Here is a 19,921-nt window from a genome sequence, read left to right on the forward strand (position 1 = left end):
TGGAGTCAGACTCACTGAGCCTCAGGACAAACACAACTTTTCACACAAGTTGAAACGTTTTCAACAAAAATGTGCTGCCCAGGGCAACACTCTCTCTATTTCCATCCACTTGCATCTTCCACTTGACTTTTTATGACAGTGCTTCTGAAATGTACTTTGACTTCACTCTGTACATGTTTAGGGTCTCTTAGAGTTCAGCAAGACAGGAAACAACAATACATTTCTCCTCACGGACTAATAACAAATGTACTAAGCTACATTCTTCTTCTATGCTAAAAATATTCAGTTGAGCCTGCATCAGCAGCCTGTTTTTATTGAAGTACATTCATCTCTTGTGCCAGTAATGATATGATTACCAACTCCACTATATCTACCACTGTTTCTTTTGCTGCTAAAATAATTAGGATTTTAAGACAAATCCATAAAACTCAAGGCAGTTTTTTTCTTGCTTTAGTCTGTACAATGGAGGATGCACACAGGACGTGGGGGGAAGCAGAGAGTTTAAAGATTTTAAAGATTACAGAGCTATAATATAAGATTGATATGGTTCAATACACACTGTGGTGGAATGGATGGGGTGGGCGGTTGTGTGCGTATGTGTAGCAGCAGAATACCAATTTGTATGTGGGTGAGGCTGTCAGTGCGAGGATTTGGGGAAAAAAATAATAAATATGTGTGCCTCCATGGGGTGTGGGTGAAAGAGAGAGCATGTGTGTGAGTGTGTGTGTGTTCGTTGCTTTCCATGGGGAATATAGCCAGTGGATTGCTTGCAGCATCTCCAGTCCCTGCGTCCCTGTAGATGTGTGTGGATGTGTGTGTGTCTGAGAGTGTGTGGTGTTCAGTAGATTGGGCTGCAGAGTGAATGGGCTCATTAGCGGTAGCAGAGTAACACATGGCCTGGGGCACACGCAGACACACGGCACACACTCTTTCTCTTACACTGTCTGTCTGTCTCACTCATTCAAACACACACACACACACACAGTCATGCATGCTAATGCCCTCAGTCTGTGAACACAACAAGCCTCATTTATAAAAGATTCTTATATTCTTATGCACCAGTCTTAGCTTTGCAACACATTCCAAGTAAAAAATTTACTTCTGAAAAATTTATCTTAGTGCCAAAATCAGCTGTTTACATAAACTCCCTCCAATGTTTTGTGATGTTACAAATGCAGCTAACATATCCTCTAATGATTAATTAGGTGACATGCTCCCCCAAGATGTTAACACTTTACAAGAAGACAATAATGTGCAGCTCATAAAGCACAAAATGATAAATTGGAAGATCTTTAATATTATGGAAATAGAATACATACCCTCTATAAATGACAGAGTTGAGAAAAGATATTACTGACAAGTGTCCATCCACCATCTCTAATGTGACCTGCCGAGTCAATTTATCTCACCCATCACATACCTGACCTTACAGTTAGATGACACTCGATGAGGAAAAAAAAAGTTCCAGCGGACTCAGCAGTGATAGTTAAAACATCTGTGAAAATTATTTTTTTAAATGTGTATGATGAAAGCCAATAATTCTGAAGGCGCTGACATTGCAATAGTAAAAATTGGAATAACATTCTTTGCTGCTTCTCGAGGTTGTTAAATTTTTCACACACTGAGAGGAAAACAATGAAAGAAACTCTCCCAACATGCACAGCAACAGCTCCATCCCCTGACTGTACAGGAATGATCGACACCTTCAAATGAGAGGGGGAGGGGAATGAGGCTTTCACTCATCAATTCTTAAATGTTTTTTTTCTCTGTCGTTCACCACCAGATGTTGTAATTTGTTACTGAACTTATTTTAATTATGTCTCAATGTAGTTGACCTGTGGAACAATTAAATGTGCCGGATGATTTCATGGGGAAGCACAAACATTTAGATTTACAGACCTGTACTCTTTCAAACCAATCTTTTAACATTACAAGCAGAGTCTGTCTCTTAAGTGGGCTTGGTCTTGATACAATATTTAATACAGTGTGAATATGCATGTGATTTTGCCGTTTGGTTTTATCTGCTAGCTTAAAAATACCTTAAGTGCAAAATCATTTCAGCCAAATAATTCTCTCCATTTTCCCTCCAGACACAGTTAAATGATAACAATAAAAGTAATCATAACATTAAGGAAAGTTGAGTTACATTTGTTGTTTGAACTTTTGATTTGTCTGTGGTTGGGATGCTTCATGCCAGCTGCAGTGAACTGAGGCCAAAACGTTTTGCCTTTCGCCTGTTTTGCCAGAAAAATGTGTTTTAATCAGAATATGTGGCATGACATGTTCAGGCTCATGTTCACTCACATTCAGACCTGCTGCTGGTCTCTGAAAGTGGAGGGGGGGTGATGATGTTCGTGTGATATTGCTACAGGAAGTGACTATAATTTCACTGTCTCTTTTTGCAGCAGTTTCTGGCTGTTCTAAACTATGAGTAGTGCAAATTTGTCCATCATCCACGAAAATAGATTAAGAACAATAGCACCCACTTAGCAGACAAACCAGCTTAGGGTGATTAAAGAAATGTATGTCTCATGATTGTATTCTTGTTACAGACACATTATAATACTGTAGCTAGTCCCCCTTACTGCTGTACATACTGTTGGTCTGACATACCTGAATATTTCTGTGTAAGTACCGTAACAGTGATGTGCAAAAAAATCATCTGTAGTGCTGTGCCATAAAAGCAAGAAGTTGGAAACCCTGACCGTCCACACATATATGCTGTACACAAATTAGAACCCAGACAACTTAAGAAAACACAGTTCATGATGCTGAAAAGTCATCTTTTCAACCTCAACCTCTTTCTTTATGAAGAAGGTGCTGTTACAACAAGAGACACTGCAGCTATACCTTCCTCTGGGAGTGAGCTACGGCTCTGAAATAACCGTACACACAATCACCAACCCCCCCCCCCTCCAAAAAAAAAAAACAAAGCAAAATAAACAACAACAACAAAAAAACAAAAAACAAAGGTGAAATGTGACAGATCTCGCAGCTCTTCTCACCAACTTTATTGATCTATTGATCAGATGTGTATGAGATGACACATCTGCTCACTGCGTGTCCCCAGTCCGAGCAGAGGAAAACTTGACTGCCAGTGGAAAACGGCTAAATCAGCTTTTATTAGTTGGCTTAGCTCAATTTTAAAGACCCAGGTATACCTGCTAATTTCAGTGGATGTAGGGTAAATTAAAATCCAACATCACACCCAGAGCAGAACTTTTAATTTAAACACCACCACCTGAAATTTGCCCATATGGTCTCCATATGCTCTCTGCTTTTGGGTGAATGTGAATCTGACTAAGCAGCAGTGGGAATACATTTAGTAAAAAGAGGCCTAAAGAAATCTTACTGACATCGGATCATTATGTACGTTCTGTATGTGCATTCTAAGAGCGTGGATCCTTTGTTTTTTATCCCTAATCCTGGATAGTGATCCCAAGTGTAGACAAGTATAGGGGTTTGTAGATTCAATCTCTAACCTACAAACATTAGCTGTCTAATTTGAAATGGTACAGAGCGGAGTGTGAGTGAGGCAGGTTATCAAGTGGGCACCTGCCACCACAGATGTTTCAGGTATACCGAGCCACTACACCTTCCAGAAACCTTAATGGAGAGCATGTTTTCAATAAGCTTCAAATGAAGTCACTGCTAGCCTAAATCAAGAATTTACCCCTTACCGAAATACCTCAGCAGACCGGTAACATCAGTCTCTTTAAGTCAAATAAGGCATCAGTACATCTCCTCTGAGGTTTGTGGTCTCTGATGGTCTACGCTCTCAGCTGCATCTTTCACCATGACTGCTTTCAGCAACAGCTCCAGAAAGGAGACTCATTCTACAGTGACTGTTGTTTCCTCACTTGTGACATAGAGCATTTATTTGTAGCTTTGTTGGCTGATACCTATCTAAGTGCCTTAATGTAAAATTACACCTAGATTTCTAATACAAGCTGTAAAAAAACAAACAAACAAACAAAAAAAACAAAACATATAATGATCTTATGTGTGCTGTATATGCTGTTTGCCACATGTCATTGAATTACAGTATATACACAGCTAATATAAATAAATCACCAGGTTAACATGCAGAGTTTGGCTGTTTGTCTTACCTCAAGGCTGTGCTTCTTGCTTTGGGTTTGTCAGACACCTGTCAATACAGACACAGAAAAACAATATTCAGTTTACAGTTTGTGGTGAGGATTATTATTAATCAAATACAAATAATGGATGAATGGAGAACATGGCAAATATACTTTTCATTTGGATTGGAGAATATGATCAAAAGGTGCTCCTGCTGTAGATTGCATGACGTAAGACCAACATGTAATGAATGCCAGTGTGCCTGTTTCTTCTCTGATTTATGTTAATGCTAAGTGACAAATGTGAGGTTATTAAATAGTTTGACAACACTGCAGTGACACAGAGTGGAGATAAATGATGAACCTACTTATGGTGATTAAAGTGAAAATGAACACTTTTAGTCAGATTGAATTTAGATTAGATCGGATTAGATTATTTCATATTTGATTCAATTCTGTTAGATTGGATTAAGTGATGCATTAATAAAGGAGTGTTCACGGTTTTGTATTTTGGCCAGCAGTGGTGATATGTGAGCAGAAGGGACATAGTTGTGAGAAAAAAAATCTGGGATTTGGGAATCAATTCGTATTATTCAGAAAAAAATAAACACATCAGATGAAGTGAAGAAAAAAAAGATAATGTAATATTTGATGAAGAGGTGGCAATATTCCACAAATATATTCTGTCTCCTCCTCCTTCCCCTCATGCCTTTGTTTCCTTCGTCCTCTGCTTGAAGCTCAGTGAGCTGCTCCATAGTTGCCATCTTGGCCATGCCTGACTCCACCTAACTTTGATTTATCCAAAAATGGGTAAGAGGTTGAGCTTGTGGGAGCAGAGATAAAATTTAGACAAAAGAGTTGGATAATAACATACCCTTCATGGCTATAGAAGCCAAAGACAGTTTATTTTTGCTACAATGGAAATCTATAGGGATGGTCTCCGAGCCGGCCTCTAGTGACTAACCAAGGAATTTCAGTTTCTGCGTTTGCTTCACTTTTCAGCCCCGCAGGTTGCCGCTTGATTTCTATTCATACTTTGCCTCCTTTTAGAGAAAGACTGGGGTGATTAAGTTTACCACTGAAGCCTTTCCTCCCCCCTTCTTCTCCCCTCTCATCCTCTTTTCCTCCCTCTGTCAACTCAGAGTCAATTTTGTACATGACTACATCAATTAGAATAACAAAACAAAAAAACCAAACTCAGTTTCTGAAAATATCAGCCATTAATTTATCTCCAAGCACTGAATCCCAACAATTAAAATGAATTACTAAAACAAAGCGGGACCTTTTTTCGCCTCTGGTTTGTTGTTTGTCTCCATCTCTCTTTCTCTCTCTCCAGGAATAAGGTGATTAACTGGACCAGTGAAGTTTCTGATAGATCGATGCATAGCTTCAGGCTACAACAACAAATCTCCTCAGATCTTTGGCTCTGGGAGACATGCAGTGCTCATGAAGAGGATCTATGTGTGAATAAATTTTGCTAGCTGGTGGCTTTAGTTGGATTTAAATAAAGAACAACCAAACCAGTATTTATTCACAGTCTCTTCCGTTACAACACAGCTGGAAGTATTGTTCCTGACAAAGAGGCCAGCCATTTCACTGAAGAGCAAGACAATTCACACCTTAAAGCTTAAAGAGCTGTGCATGATTTATGTTCATTTGTAGAATGTCCATATCCTCATCTCCCTCTTCTTCTCCTGTGGGTGCTAAACGTCAGCGTTTCACATCAGGCCTGGTGATGCAGCTTTAACATACAGCAGTAACACAGTAACTGAACAATGGATTCTTTGCCTGTATACACGGTGTCGCTTTAGTTTGCATGAGAGACTTTATGAAGCATTTCAAACACCTGAACATCGGGTTCAATATCCTGGATTTCTGATGCAACTCTTGCTTGCACCGCCGCAAATGTGGAAGCCACTGGATTTTTACTAGCGCAAAACAAAGACACACTATATCTTGAATTTTAGCATCTTTGCTGGCTGTCAGGTGGATTTAACACAGTAAGTTCACTGCAGACTTTTCAACTCCCACTGGCCAACAGACTGCATTCAAAGATGATGTTAGTCCCTCAGAAGTAAAGGCAAGTCTTTAATCTTTTAGAGCATATAGCATCAATCACCAATTACAGTACCAGATAAATTAACATCTTTTCCTTTGGCACATGTCAGCCACGATAGGCTTTTTCTGTATTTACTCACCTGCCTTTACGCACATGTAGTCACTTTCACCCTTTCCATTTACTCAGTAACCTTTTGAACCTATGGATCGATGTCTCTCTATACCTCAAACACTTGTGTTTGCTTTAGTTTGTGCTGAGCGCAAAGTTTGCGCTCACCATCTGTTACAAGTTATCTCTCTTTCAAGGTCGATTAGTGGCCTCTGCACTCAGCTTTTTTCCGAGATACAATCTGCTTCACTTCTGCAGTAGACTGTACACAACCTACTGTGCTCCGATAAAACACTTCACAAGCTCTATGTCTCTCTTGGAGTTTTTATACTATTCTTCAAGGCGCACAGTTGAATTCGCTGTTGATTGTTTTATCAGTCAGTATTTTTGAGTATTTGCTCTGGTTTGAGGTAATAACATGGGGATTGTTTGATTTTATAGACATAACATCAAATATAAACTACGACTGATGCCAAACATGAAAAATAAGGAGAACTATTTAAAATTAGGTTAAAGTTTCTGTAATTAAAGCACTGCCTCTTCATGCACTATTTTGACCCTTGTCCCAGTGTCCTTGTCTTCCAGCATCCACACATGCTTCCCTTTTTCACTTTCTCCTTATTTATAAAACATTTTTGCCTCTGCACATCTAAACCAACCCAAGCAGTCATTTGAGGCCACTTGATAACTATGTGCTTCAGATGCTCAGTGGTTAAGTTTCCATTCAACTGGTGAAAGACAAAAAAAAAGAAAAGGAAGTAAAAAACTAAAAAACATTTTAGCAGATGGAGATTCCAGATGTTTTAATTCCAAAGATGTTTATTGATATTTTTTCAGAAATAGCCATGCACTGTGTAGTAGTTTATTTTTCAGTGGTAGAGGCTGAGTCCACTCTTTCTGCAAGGGATTCACATTCATGTGATTCACGGGAAACAATGTATGTGAATAACTGAGTATCACTGTTTCACTAATTAATCTCATTAATATCAGCTTCACTGTTTACTGTTCACACTCATAACATCACATCATCTGTTACTGCTAATGCAAATCAAACATTTCCAACTGCTGCTACTTCAAATTACAAGCACTCAACTGCTCGTGGGTATTTGGAACGTGTGTTGTTTGAGTCCATGCTCACAATCTTACTAGTTCCTCAAAAGCATTTTTATTGCACACTACGAATCATTTTGAGGTGCAAAACCACAACCATCTGTTGGTCAGTGGAACAGCATGAGGACTGTGGGAATATGTATTACAGGACTCACTCTTAAAGTTGCTGTGCATATATGTTTTAAATAATGTAATACATATTAAAAAATGATGTTGTATGTTCGCCCCATGCCTGTGTGGGCTTCCTCTGGGTACTCCGGTTTCCTTTGACCATCCAAAGACATCATGTTTGGGTTAACTGGTGACTCTAAACTGTCTGTAGGTCTGAGTGTGAGTGGTTGCTGGTCTCTGTCTGTCTCTGTGTGTTGTCCAGGGTGACCCCACCCTCACCCAGAGTGAGCTGGGACTGGCTCCAGCCCCCTCCACGACCCGGAAAACAGACAAGCGGCAGAAGATGAATGAATGAATGAATAAATATATTTCTGTTTCTTTCCTTATTGAGAAATCCTGGATCAACTGCATACTGTAGCTAAAACTGAAGTCATTCAGGTTTACTGTTTTGCATGATATAAACAGTACATGCTCTACACATGTATGGAAAAACCTCTGAAAGCCTTCATAAATATTTTTGCAGCTAGCAGACAGAGCTACACTGTGCCGCAGACGACCATATTCCCCAGAGTGCTGGACATTTTTACGAGCTGCAACTGTACTTTCATATAAAGACAGAGCTTTTAAGCTTGACTTTGCTCTGACCAAGGTGATCTGTCATCACAGGCTAGCAGACAGAAGAGAGAGAAACGCAGGGAGATAGAGAGACAAAGGACCGCCCTGTAGTGGTAATTGGGTTGCTGTTTTTCTGTCAGTTTCTAAAATCATTAGGAACATCTTTCTCTTTCTTGCCATCCCTCGTTTCCTCCGCTTTTTTCCTCTCTTCCATCCCTCTTTCCTCTGCTCTTTCTTTCAATTCCCTCTTCTCCTTCGTCTCTTTGCTCTGTGCCAAAAACATATTCATCATACTCTTCTTCTGCCTCTGCTGCCCTCACAGCGCTGTGCCACAGCATACTAATGACAGTGTGCATCTGTCTGTGTGCGTGTGCGTGTGTGTGTGTGCGTGTGCGTGTGTGTGTGTGTGTGTGTGTGTGTGGGAGAGTGTGTGTGTGTTCGAGAGAAAGGGAGACTGTCAGCATGTATTTATATATTATGTGTTTGCTGGTGTAAATGCTTGCATGGGTATGTAGTACATGCTTCTCTGTGTATATGGGTGCATGTGTGAAATAAACACACATCTATGTATTTGAATGTGAAAGTGTTGTGCTTTACTTCAGGCTACAAGAGCTAGATAATATACCATGAACTCATTTGCTATAAGCCTGTTAACAGCATGCACACAAAAATGCCACAAAATTCATCGTGGCGTCTCTCTCTCTCTCTCGCTCGCTCGTTTTCTTTTCATCTTTCCCTTTCACCTTATCAAGCAGTCTCGTCTGTCTTTGTCTTTCTCTTTCCCTCTTTGTCCTACTAACTTATTCTCTTCTCGTCTTTCTTTCTCACTTCCTCTCTGTTTATTTTAATCACGATTGCTCGCTGCCTTGAACAGTCTTCCAAAATGAAAGAGATGGACGACAAGATAAAAAAATACAGAGGATGTATGGTGGAGACTTAAATGAATGGTGCAGCTTCAGGTTGGAGCACACATTTTCCACATTAGACCAAATTAAGTCCAAAATACATTTATAAAATACATGTACCACCTGCCTGTATTTGTTTTCTCGGTTTTCTTTTAATGACTATTTTTAAAGTCCATATTATAAAATGTCAGATCCACATGTATCATGAAGCTGATCTTGACTTCAGAGTAAGTAGCATGATGGAGCTTAGCTGTTTTATTCTAGACGCTGTTCAAAGAACAAGAGCAAAATGATGCCTAACAAAACTTCTGTATCAGACTTACAGACATTTAGTTTAACCATGTACTTTAAAGGACACAAAAGAAAATGATATGGGTTGTGCTTTTTGCAGCTTGCTCAGTCAATTATGACAAAGCTGTACTCACCAAAAAAAAAAAAAAAAAAAAAAGCAGCTGATGTGTTTTAAGCGTGACGACATTTAAGCTAAATTAGCCACCATTTTATCTGAAGGTGAAACTGAAGACAAGTGTACTTGGAATTTAGTAAATGGCCAGAAAGTTGGCATGTGGACAGAGAAAGATGTGTATAGCCCAAAAATCTGGGTTCATATTACAGTTTTCCTTATTTGTTTCTAGTTGGATGTAAAACTGTACTCTATTTACAGTTTGTCTGATTATGCACATTATTCATCAACTTTTTCAAGTAGTGCCAAACAAATGCATGCCTGTTAGACCATGGTTGTCATGGTTGCTGCTGTTAGTACAATCACTAGATGCCACCTAGGAAGAAAAGGCCACTATGTGTAGTAATAATCTGCTTTACACACAACCTATAGACTTATTTTTACAGGACAACCCTCACTGTATATTTGGACAGAAAAGTGAGCTAAAGAATGAACTCGATCATATTTCATTCTGTCTCTTCATCCTAATACTAAGAATAATAATACATAACCACTATGATTAAGGAGACACTTTCTACAATTCTGAATGCACACTAGCTGTAATTAACAGATCTACTTTTAGCATAATTATAATAACTAAAACCACAAAAAATGACCTGCTTTCATTTAAAATTATAATATCTGTCATCATGGTTATTATATAATCAGAGGGCCAGTTAAAAGGGAATGAGAGGAACTGCTATCTTTTCATTAACAGAAAATATCTCACAGACCCTTTCATGAACGTTGTTATCAGTCAGCACAGTGGGGGGAGGGGGCAGCAGCACAACCCCCATTGACTGCTTTGAACTCATCTCTGGCATCATTAGTGCATGATGATGATTAGAGGAGAGTGTGCCATGACGTCAATTTTCATACAGAAAAACAAGACAAGAGGTGCAACGTAACTGCACCGCTAGTTTACAAAGTGTCCCCCAAAGTGACAAACCTCATCTCCTCAGTCAGTGTCAACTCCTTATACGGTGAAGCAGCTGGTATGGCCTCCCAAAGGTTACAATTTGGACCTGCAATTACTACGACTGGCGTTTGTTAGCCTGATATTTTGCCAAATGGTTAATTATAGACTTTTACCATGTTTCATTTTCATCAGTTAATAATTTCAGTCAATTTGATAAGAAATTATAATTGAACTAGCATTTAACTGATACATTACAAACTATTTATGAAACATATGTGAACATTTCTTGATAGAAAGTTAATCATAAAGAAAGAAGAAATGGAAAGCAAGTACAAAACAAAAAGGAAGGGGGAAACCCACGCAGACACAGGGAGAGCATGCAAACTCCACACAGAAAGGCCCCAGGTCGGGAACCAAACCCATGGCCTTCTTGAAGTAGTGCAAAAATGCTACAGTAACCACTATGTCGTGGTGCTGCCCAGAAACACAAACGTTAAGTAAAATGTAAATGCTATAGTGATGAAGTTTGGAAATAAACAGCAGTTGAGAAGAACATTTGACTAAAATACATTTACCAGCTGTTCTAACAACGCAGCTTTCATGCAGGTCGTGAAATCATTGAGGTGCTCAAATGCGAATTTGAACTTCAACTCCATGATCACTGAGCAGCTGTGATCTGAAAACTCCAGAACCGGCTGCTAAATGGACACTGTGGTGACACTGTTTCCTCCAATGCAGTTTTGAAGGTTAAAAAGGCTCTTTATGCATTGTATTAGATACAATAAATGATTTTACTGATAAATGCGTTAGCCGTGTCACACACCAGGCATCATGACTCCGTGCTAGGAATCAGATGAAATCAGAGACAACAGACCTCTGCAGTTTCTGCTTAAAAGCTCATTTATGGTAAAGTGTCACTTCAATACAAAGCAGACACTTAAGCCTGGCAGTGTAAACACACTGGTCTACTATGTAGTTAGTGGAACCAGTGGTGAAATAAGCAGCACCTCTGAGAACACAGTGAAATTTGAGCTGTTTCACTTCAACTTTTAACGACTTCAAAGGTTTCACTGGGATTTTCTATGTCGGTGTTTCTGTTACCTCAACCACGTGTCTACTCTGCAAGAGCAACTTACTGTAACTAACCGTGAGCTACAGTAAAGCTCCAAAGTTATAGCCAGTGTTTAAGTGGGGCTATAACATGGCCAGACTGATTTATCTCATGCATATCAGACAGCTGAGGAAATATCCCTGATTGCTTAAACTTCTCTCTGTGTGTTTTTGTGATTGCCAATGCTTATGCCTGCTTGTGTCTTGTTCTCTGAGAGAGAAAGAAGAGAGAAGAGAAAGAGAACATTTCAAATTTTTTATATTTATTGTGTTTATCTTTATGCCCCCACCCTCTCTCCCCCCAACCCATTTGTACCTCGTTGAATTTGAACTAAATACGCTGGCTGTGGAGGGTTCGCTAACAGTACTGAGGTTTACCTGAGATAAAGTCTGAGGAAAAGTTACACTTCTTGTTATTAATTATCACCTTTCACTTGAAGCTGCTCATAAGCTGCTGAGAGTTATACTGAAAGTCTCTCTGACCCTTTGCAAACTTAAATTCTATTTACATGAAACCATCATAATCTTTGAATGCAATCCACAAATATTTCTTACTTTAGACCTGAATGTGCAACACACTCATATGTCTCAAATGAGATAAAAATGGTGCATTGGGGATAAAACTTGATGCTGAGCGGGTTAAATATCTAACTGTTACCAATATAGAGACTGAGTGAGTGAGTGATTGGACGCCTGGATCCACTGATGAAATAGAAAATGAGAACAGGGATGAATGGTGAATGGATGCTTTCAGAATCGTGGGCTAAATTGATTTCTAGACATGGATGAATCAGTAAATGTCACAGATGAACGTCATGTAATGTAGGTGAATGAATGAATGATTGAGGGGCATATGGAGGAGAAGCAGTAGCGGGAGACGTTGTGCAGGGCTATGTGAATGAATTGACAGACTGCAGAGGGAGCTCACCTGTTGTTCGGCCTCTTCCTCATCACTGCTGATCTTCAGGTCATCCTCCAACATCCTGCAGAGACAAAGAGACATGTGTTACTGCAGCAGTGACCTCCTGTCTGCCTGCATTAGGCAAGCATACAGCAAGTCATGATCTGCAATTCCCTTTGAAGGACCTTTTTGGCTAATGGATTAATTAAACAGCAAAAGCAGTGCTGAAGATTTATGTTGAGGGATGGAGCGGTGGACAGTGGACGGAGCACTTCGCTGCTCTGTTTTAGCATTTGGAGACCGAAGCCAGATTTATTTTTCACCTGGAAATTTTCTGTCTGACAACTGCCAACCTAGGGCCAAGACTTCCTTGGAAACACAGCGGCTTTCAACGGGGAAAAAAAGTCTTCATTCGTTCCACACAAATCACGACACATTGTGATTGGTTCCTTGTCCTGAAGCCAGAGATCAAACTCTCATAATACAGATGTATACAGGGTGTGAAAGAGATATAGAAGACGCCGAAGATAACATGGCCTCCTTCATAGCTTCACCTGCTCTTTACCACACAAATTATTCAGTATTTATGTGCTGTGCATTGGCAAGTTTTTGTGTTTTATTGCTTTATATAAACCTTCCACACAAACTACTGTTATTTTAAGCTGGCACTGCTATTGTTATGACAGGTGAATCCCCTGAAGGGATTTTTACTGCCTCACGAACCACTCTTGTCAGTGCTTGAACCGCTAAAAAACACTCCCCAGTGTTATGTGTTTTCAGATGGGACCATATGAGTCGTGAATAACAGAAGCACAATAAGAAAAAGCTTTGCAGATAAGGGGCACAGTGCAGCACGCAGCGATGATAGATATGTTTGAATGAATGAATAATGGATTCATATTTTATTTCATAAGAGGGGGACAGATGGAGAGAGGGAGATAGTGAGCGAGATGGAGATGATAATGATGGGGAAGAGAAGACAAAAGGGGGGCGAGGGGAAAGGAATGAAATGCAACAGAGAACGAGCATCTATGAGGACAGACGCAATCAGATGTAAATGAGTTATGGACTAAAGCCTCCATGACATGCCGAGTTTAGAAAGCACAGCGTCAAATATCTACAAGGTGCAGAGGCTCTTAGTTGGCTTCATAAAATGGAGATTTTATTTCCAACTGGCAGAAGGTTGTCTGAGAGGATCTTAATATTTTCCAAAGCCAAATCAAAGCCACACTCTGCTAATGACTAATTGCTCGACGTCATGATGTAAGAGAATTAATTACAAATGCACATGTGCATAGACTGCAAAACCAAATGCTCACATAAATTTGTCTTTGCTGGCGTTCAGGACAAACTCTCAAGCCAAACAAGACTCCTGCCAACGTCTCTGTATCAATGTCCACAATCAAGACTAAAATATTTAGACCGGCTCAGAGCCTTTTCGTTCCCCTTCTGCTTCTTGTCTCTCTGTATATAAAATGAAAATCATGTTCTCTTCTCATTTATCATTTTCTCTCATTTCCATTACAGCAATCACTGCAGCACTGCCGTTATGCCACAGCTTCCAGCAAGGGGAGAGGATACCGCAACATGAGGCCCTAAGACAAAACTATGGGTCAAAACAGGATTAAAAAGAGATTTCTGTCCTTCTTTCTCATGTTTTTCTAATCTCAGATGTTTTCCATGTAAATTACTGGCATATCTTCCCCCTAAAAGTTTACTTAAATAAAACAAAGGAAAAACTTTGTTTGGCTTTGGCCAGGAGACATATGCAACTGGTGACAATAAGCTGAAAAACGACACAAATGAATGAAACAGGCAGTGAAGAAAAAAGGATTTGGATTGAGGTTGAACACCATTGCTCTGGTCCATTATTCTGCAGCAGTCTATAGTAACAACCACTTTTCTTTTTTTTTTTTTGGTCTGCATTTGTCCTCATAGTTTAACACCACAAGGTGTGTCAACTTTTTATGAGATAGATGCACTTATAGTCCTGCAACTAAATATTTTATTGTTTCAGTGCATGTTTGTGACCATTACAGCCCTCCCTGGAAGCTAGTTTGTGATCTTTATTGAGTGAAAATACCTTTGTGTGGTAGGGAGGGCAGTGCTACACCTCAGTGAATACAGGGGGGTATAAAGGACAGAGAAGATGCAGAAGGATGGAAAGGGGAAGGGAAGCAGGTGGTGCTGGTAGGAACTGGTGGAGTGAAGGATGCTGTGCTTTTCCTGTTACCTCACTCAGGATTATGAGAGTCCAGAGGATTTCTGTGTAGATCTCTGGAGAGATGGAGTCCAGATAATTGAAGGTGTCCAGACGGAGGAACCAAGTAAAAAATAGGGTACATAGTGATAGGCTGAGAGAACAGCTCTGCCCATTTTAGGCAGGATTAATCAATTCCTCATGATGTGACCCAACACGAGCTGGCAAGTGAAACCACACATGCATGTGAGCATTCCCTAAATATGAGTCCAGAGGGCCCAGAGATGGGTCAGGGGGCCAGGCTCCCCAGGCCCGCCACCCTGAGTGTGGGAGCACAAGAGGTGCCAAACCCAGAGAGTCACGCAGCACGCTGCAACCTCCAGTGATCCAGGCAGGTAATGGTGAGCACCACTGAACCGCCCAAGCAAGTTCCCCCGACACCCTCCATCCACACCTACCACCTACATCTGACACCCGAACCCCACCCAGAGGCACCCTACCAACCGAAGAGACCCACCCAGGAGCCCCAGAAATGGCCCCATGCGCGGACACCGGCAAAGCAACCTGAGGGGGGAAGGGCTGCAGGGGCGGAGAGGGCTGAACCCATGCCCCTGACACACACACACACCAAGGAGACTGTGGGAGAGGGAGATCTTCCATGCACCGGGAGAAGCCCCCAACCCAGCGGGCCCTGGGAATCCGGATGCCCCCCAACTGGACACACACTTTTGACATCTTTGCGGTAGTTTGTCACCCTCTATTTATTCTTTGCGCGTTGTGTGTTTCCATGAAGCACAGATGGATGTGTGTGTGCATTCTTGCTATGCTGGACAATTTCCTGTAAACATGAATCAAAATCATTTTTGAGACACGCTGTTTAACAACAGGGGAAGAATGGTCTATGTAATTATTTTATTTCAGGCATTTTTGGCTACTCTGACTCATTGTTTTATTTTGTTCTTTTATAGAAGTTCAAAATCTAAAAACTGGTCAGAGAGCAGATCGGGCCACAACACTGTCAGAGCTGGTGCTTGTAGGAGTTGAACAAACTCGTGACCAGTACTACAATACATGTACAGTAAGAGTGGTCTGTGATGCTCTCCAGGCTCTTTGTCAATCTTCATCAGTCCATCAGGAGAGTCTCACTCATTTGTTCAGCTCAGTTGCATACGTGCAGTCATTCTGAGCATCATACATAGAAGCAGGGTGCAATAAAGTTCCTGGAGCAGGAAAGTGGCAATATGCTCTCTACTCTCTCCTCTAATGAAAGAAAATACATTACATTTTTTTCTAATTTGGCATTAAGATACAGATCCTGTTTTAGAGGGATTACAGTTGGATGAGATTTCTGTCATAGTCAGATATGGAAAACATTGAACAAAAAAATAAAGCAATTAGCCTTGACAGGACAATTACTCTTGAATACGACAAGGTAGGCCTATTCATTATGTACATTTTACGCTGTTAAACATCATGGCAAAAACAGAGAATGCCCAAACGGCTGCCGTGAACTGGACATTTTTGTAACCAATAACAATTATTTCAACATAATAAACAAAGCAGCATTTATGCTTGAGTACACAATGAGAAAAAAAAATGACACCTTAGGGTATACAATACTAATCAAAAGAAAAAGGCTTATCAGCTTTGGAAACAAAATAGAGTAGTAAGCCACAAAAAAGCACGAGAGCTCCAGCAGACATCATCCTAATGGAGACATAATTAACTGTTTAACTACATACACAAAGAGGAGGAAATGAGAGTTTGCATGCCGACCTGGAGGTTTAATCAAATCATCCAGCTGAATTATTGCGAGCTAAAGACTGCCTTGACTTTTCCTTTACTTGCAGGATTTTTGCATCACTTTTTGGCCATCTACTCTTTTTTTATTTTCAGAAGCCTGTGTTTGACATGTTGCCCCTCCTTTTTTAATCAGGTTCCATCAAATGTATGAATAATGCATTGTACTTGGCACTTGAAAACTCTCGTTAGAAGTAATAATACAGGGGCTATTACGTAAAAAAAAATCTAAATGGTAGCATGACAACGGATTGAGCAAGAAAAAAATTCTTGTCTCCAGTTGAAGAAAGCCATTGAACAAGAACAATAACATAAAAACTCTAGTCACCTGTATTATCCCTAAAATCCTATTTTTCAACTCACAAACCTTTACACATCAACCTTTCCATTCACGCTTACTACACATACAGTACACACTATTAGTTTTTTCAGTAAATAGCCCTATCTACTTGAGTACTGTACCTAAGCATATTTTTCAAGTATCTGTACTTTATTTGATTATAGTTTTTTCCCCATCTACATTTCAAACGCAAATATTGTACTTTTGACTTCCCTCCATTTCTTTGAAGCTATCTGTTCTCAGTCAGAGCTTTGATTTTCTAAAATGCAGTAGACAACTCACTTTATTTATCACAGGAGTAAATCTGATCAATCTGCTACCAAGTTGCATTTTTGAACTGCTGAGTCTGAACCTGGGATTAGCCTGAAGATGACTTCTTCACCAGAGCATCTATGGCTGCGTCAAAAGTCTAAGGTTATAATTTAAGAGGAAATATTCCTTTAGTCAAGAATGTTTATTGCATTTACTGTACCTCAACCAAACTTCAGGAATGACTAAAAAAGTTAGTAATTAAAATAAACATTTTATTCTACAGGTTTTACAATTGGTTACAATTGGTCAATCAGCAGGTTGTTTCAGAGCCATTAGATTCTGTAAATGTCACCAAAGCAACTGCTGACAATATGTCCTTTTGAACACTTGAGTATTCAAGCACTTCACTCTCATACTGAGAACGTGTGTCGTTTAACTATTCTCCACATGCCTGCATCGGTTCCCCTCGGTAGGCCAGCTTGTGTGTGAGTGTGAATGGTAGTTTGTCTCTATATGTCAGCCTGGAGATAGATGACAACCTGTCCAGGGTGAACCCCGTCCCTTCCTCATGCCAGCTGAGATTAGCTCCAGCCCCATGTGACTCTGAAGGAGTATACATATAACGAATGAATGAAGTTCAAGACCAGGACTATTTATACTCTGACTCAAAAAATGGATTTGGTACTTTATCCACCTCTTTTTATTTCAGAGACGGGTGTAATTAAATCAGTCTTTTTATGACTGTCAATACTGTCTCACTGGCTGAAATGAAAACTGTTATTAATGGATTTTATCAGCTGTGACTAATCAGTGAAGCAAACTCACAGATGCAGCATGGCTTGGTTGAACATCTTTAACATCTAATGATTCCAGTTGACCTTATTTTTAAAGTGAGTGAAAAATTATAGCTTTGAGGACTATTAAAATGGAACCTGATTACATAAAAAAACGAAAGGTAAAGCAAATGTACAAATCCTGTAAAGCAGACATTTGATGACATGAAATTAAAAAACTGGATTGTTGAAGGTTTGTTACTTAAGGTGGCCTCAACAGCTACAGTTATATTGGGTATATTGGCTTCAGCCCTCTGGAACAGAGAATTCATGCGCGTGCAAGGACACGAGGGCAATGAGTGGAATTGACATCTCTAGCCTGGCGCTTGTTCATCTGAAAACCTAAAGTATTTCATATTTCCTCATGATAAGATTCACTGGGGGGAGATATAAAGCTGGGGGGTGGGGTGGGGGCACAATGTTTCTGGAGATATGCCCAGGAGCAGCAGTTTTAAAAAAGATACCAGAGAAAAATTGCACCTAGTGCAAAGGCCCTGTGTCTGTAGCCCAGGAGGATAACAGCTGCGACAGGCAGCTTCTGGTGTATCGCCTTTCCCCTGGAAATAAACCAGCTGTCACAGATGTTACCTGGGATGTCCAAAGAAGCAGGGACACAGACGTCTTACTCCAACCACAGCCTGAGAAAGACTGCCATGCAGAACCTGTCTAATGGGGCACTCAAGGTGAAGGAGATCATGGCATGGGCACAGGTGAGATGGTTTATATAAACACTCTGCGACTACTAAGAAACAACAAGTTTGTCCTGGAGGTCTGAAAACCTACAAAAAAGTGACAGGAGACCAACCACAGCGAGTAGGAAATGATACAGCTAGAACTGGATCAAACTGTTCACTCAGCCTCTTACTTCAGTGGTGCACAATAAATGGAAACACACAGATAGACACCCACAAAGTAGCCAGCTAGCTAGTGCACAGTAAAATGTCTATGTGATGCTCGGCAGCAGTTCAGACCCTGTCCAGCTGTGGAGCACTTAGTGTTGATGGAGCTAAATGAACAAACTAATTACAATATTTTGCTTCTTATTACTGTTAAATTATAAATGACATTTGCAGAACTATTGTGTAAAAGTAATATCCCAATGGAGGTTGAACTGATGTATTTAATATCTGCATGGCTTTGACTGGAAAAACACCATTCCCCCTTGTATTATTGATAAATATAGAATTAAAGGCTCAGTCGATTCTAATAAAGCTGTTATTGTCACGTAGCTTTCTGAACTACATATTTCACCTCTCAGTTTGTATGATGAGGGCCAGGCTCGTTTGGTTACTGGATTGCAAACTTTCCCAAATCCAATGAAAACCAGTATGCTAATCTTAACCCACACTCTGCAAGAGGTGCTACAGTATGATGTAAAACCCTGTGTGCAGTACAGTGTTTTATTTTAGCATTAAATCCCCCAAAATGTAAGTAGAACTCGAGGCTCCTTAGTCCTGAAAGAAATGGCGTATGCAAGTCATCAGGCCATGACAAGATACGCAAATGATTTTTAAAGAAATTAACACAGTTTACATTACTCCTTATGCTTCTCTTGTTTTTGATGTAATCAGACTTACTCTGGAAAAGGCATTTGCCAGTCTTCCAAACAAAATCATTAAGCTTGTTGTGGTCAAACACAAGAGAAATCAGAGCCGTGAGGTGGATGTACAAGCCAAGATTTCAGCTTTTCCAATTTCACCCTGCTCTGAATCCTGCTGTAAAGCTGTGAGAGTGAAGTGGAGTGGGCTGCAGCCAGAGATGTTGCAATATGCTCCTGGCTCACGTTAAATTAATGTAGCTGCACTTTCCTGCTCTGATCCACACAATCTTTTTTTCCTCCTACCAGCAGTGAATTTCATCCAAGAATCCAGCTTAATTTTACCTGGAGGCGAATGCAGCAGCGGGTCAGAAATTATATATGTATATATATATGTGCGTGTGTGTGTGTGTGTGTCAGAAGGAGCCAGAGATACTTACGACTTTTGCGGTGCAGTTGGTGGTTTACCAGCTGGCTTGTTAGCTGATACACTGCATCGCTCTGCAACACAACAGAGGACAATAAAGTATTACTGTTATGCATGTGTTTTGGTTGGTTAGCATGTGTGTGTTTGACAACGGAACGACTCAAATCACTGTA

The 19,921-nt window shown here is 40.2% G+C and overlaps 1 protein-coding gene across 1 annotated transcript in view; it reads right to left on the reverse strand.

The window, feature by feature from the left end:
• aff2 (AF4/FMR2 family, member 2) overlaps window positions 1-19,921 on the reverse strand; it is a 134,874-nt gene that overhangs the window by 30,600 nt on the left and 84,353 nt on the right. Inside the window, exons 8-10 of the mRNA XM_029511985.1 lie at window positions 19,762-19,822; window positions 12,387-12,441; window positions 4,110-4,147 (exon numbers count right to left, since the gene is read on the reverse strand). Coding sequence (XP_029367845.1) covers window positions 4,110-4,147; window positions 12,387-12,441; window positions 19,762-19,822 — 154 coding nt within the window. The remainder of the gene's footprint in view (window positions 1-4,109; window positions 4,148-12,386; window positions 12,442-19,761; window positions 19,823-19,921) is intronic.

Source organism: Echeneis naucrates, chromosome 10 (assembly GCF_900963305.1).
Source record: "Echeneis naucrates chromosome 10, fEcheNa1.1, whole genome shotgun sequence".
Classification (NCBI taxonomy): Eukaryota; Metazoa; Chordata; class Actinopteri; order Carangiformes; family Echeneidae; genus Echeneis; species Echeneis naucrates.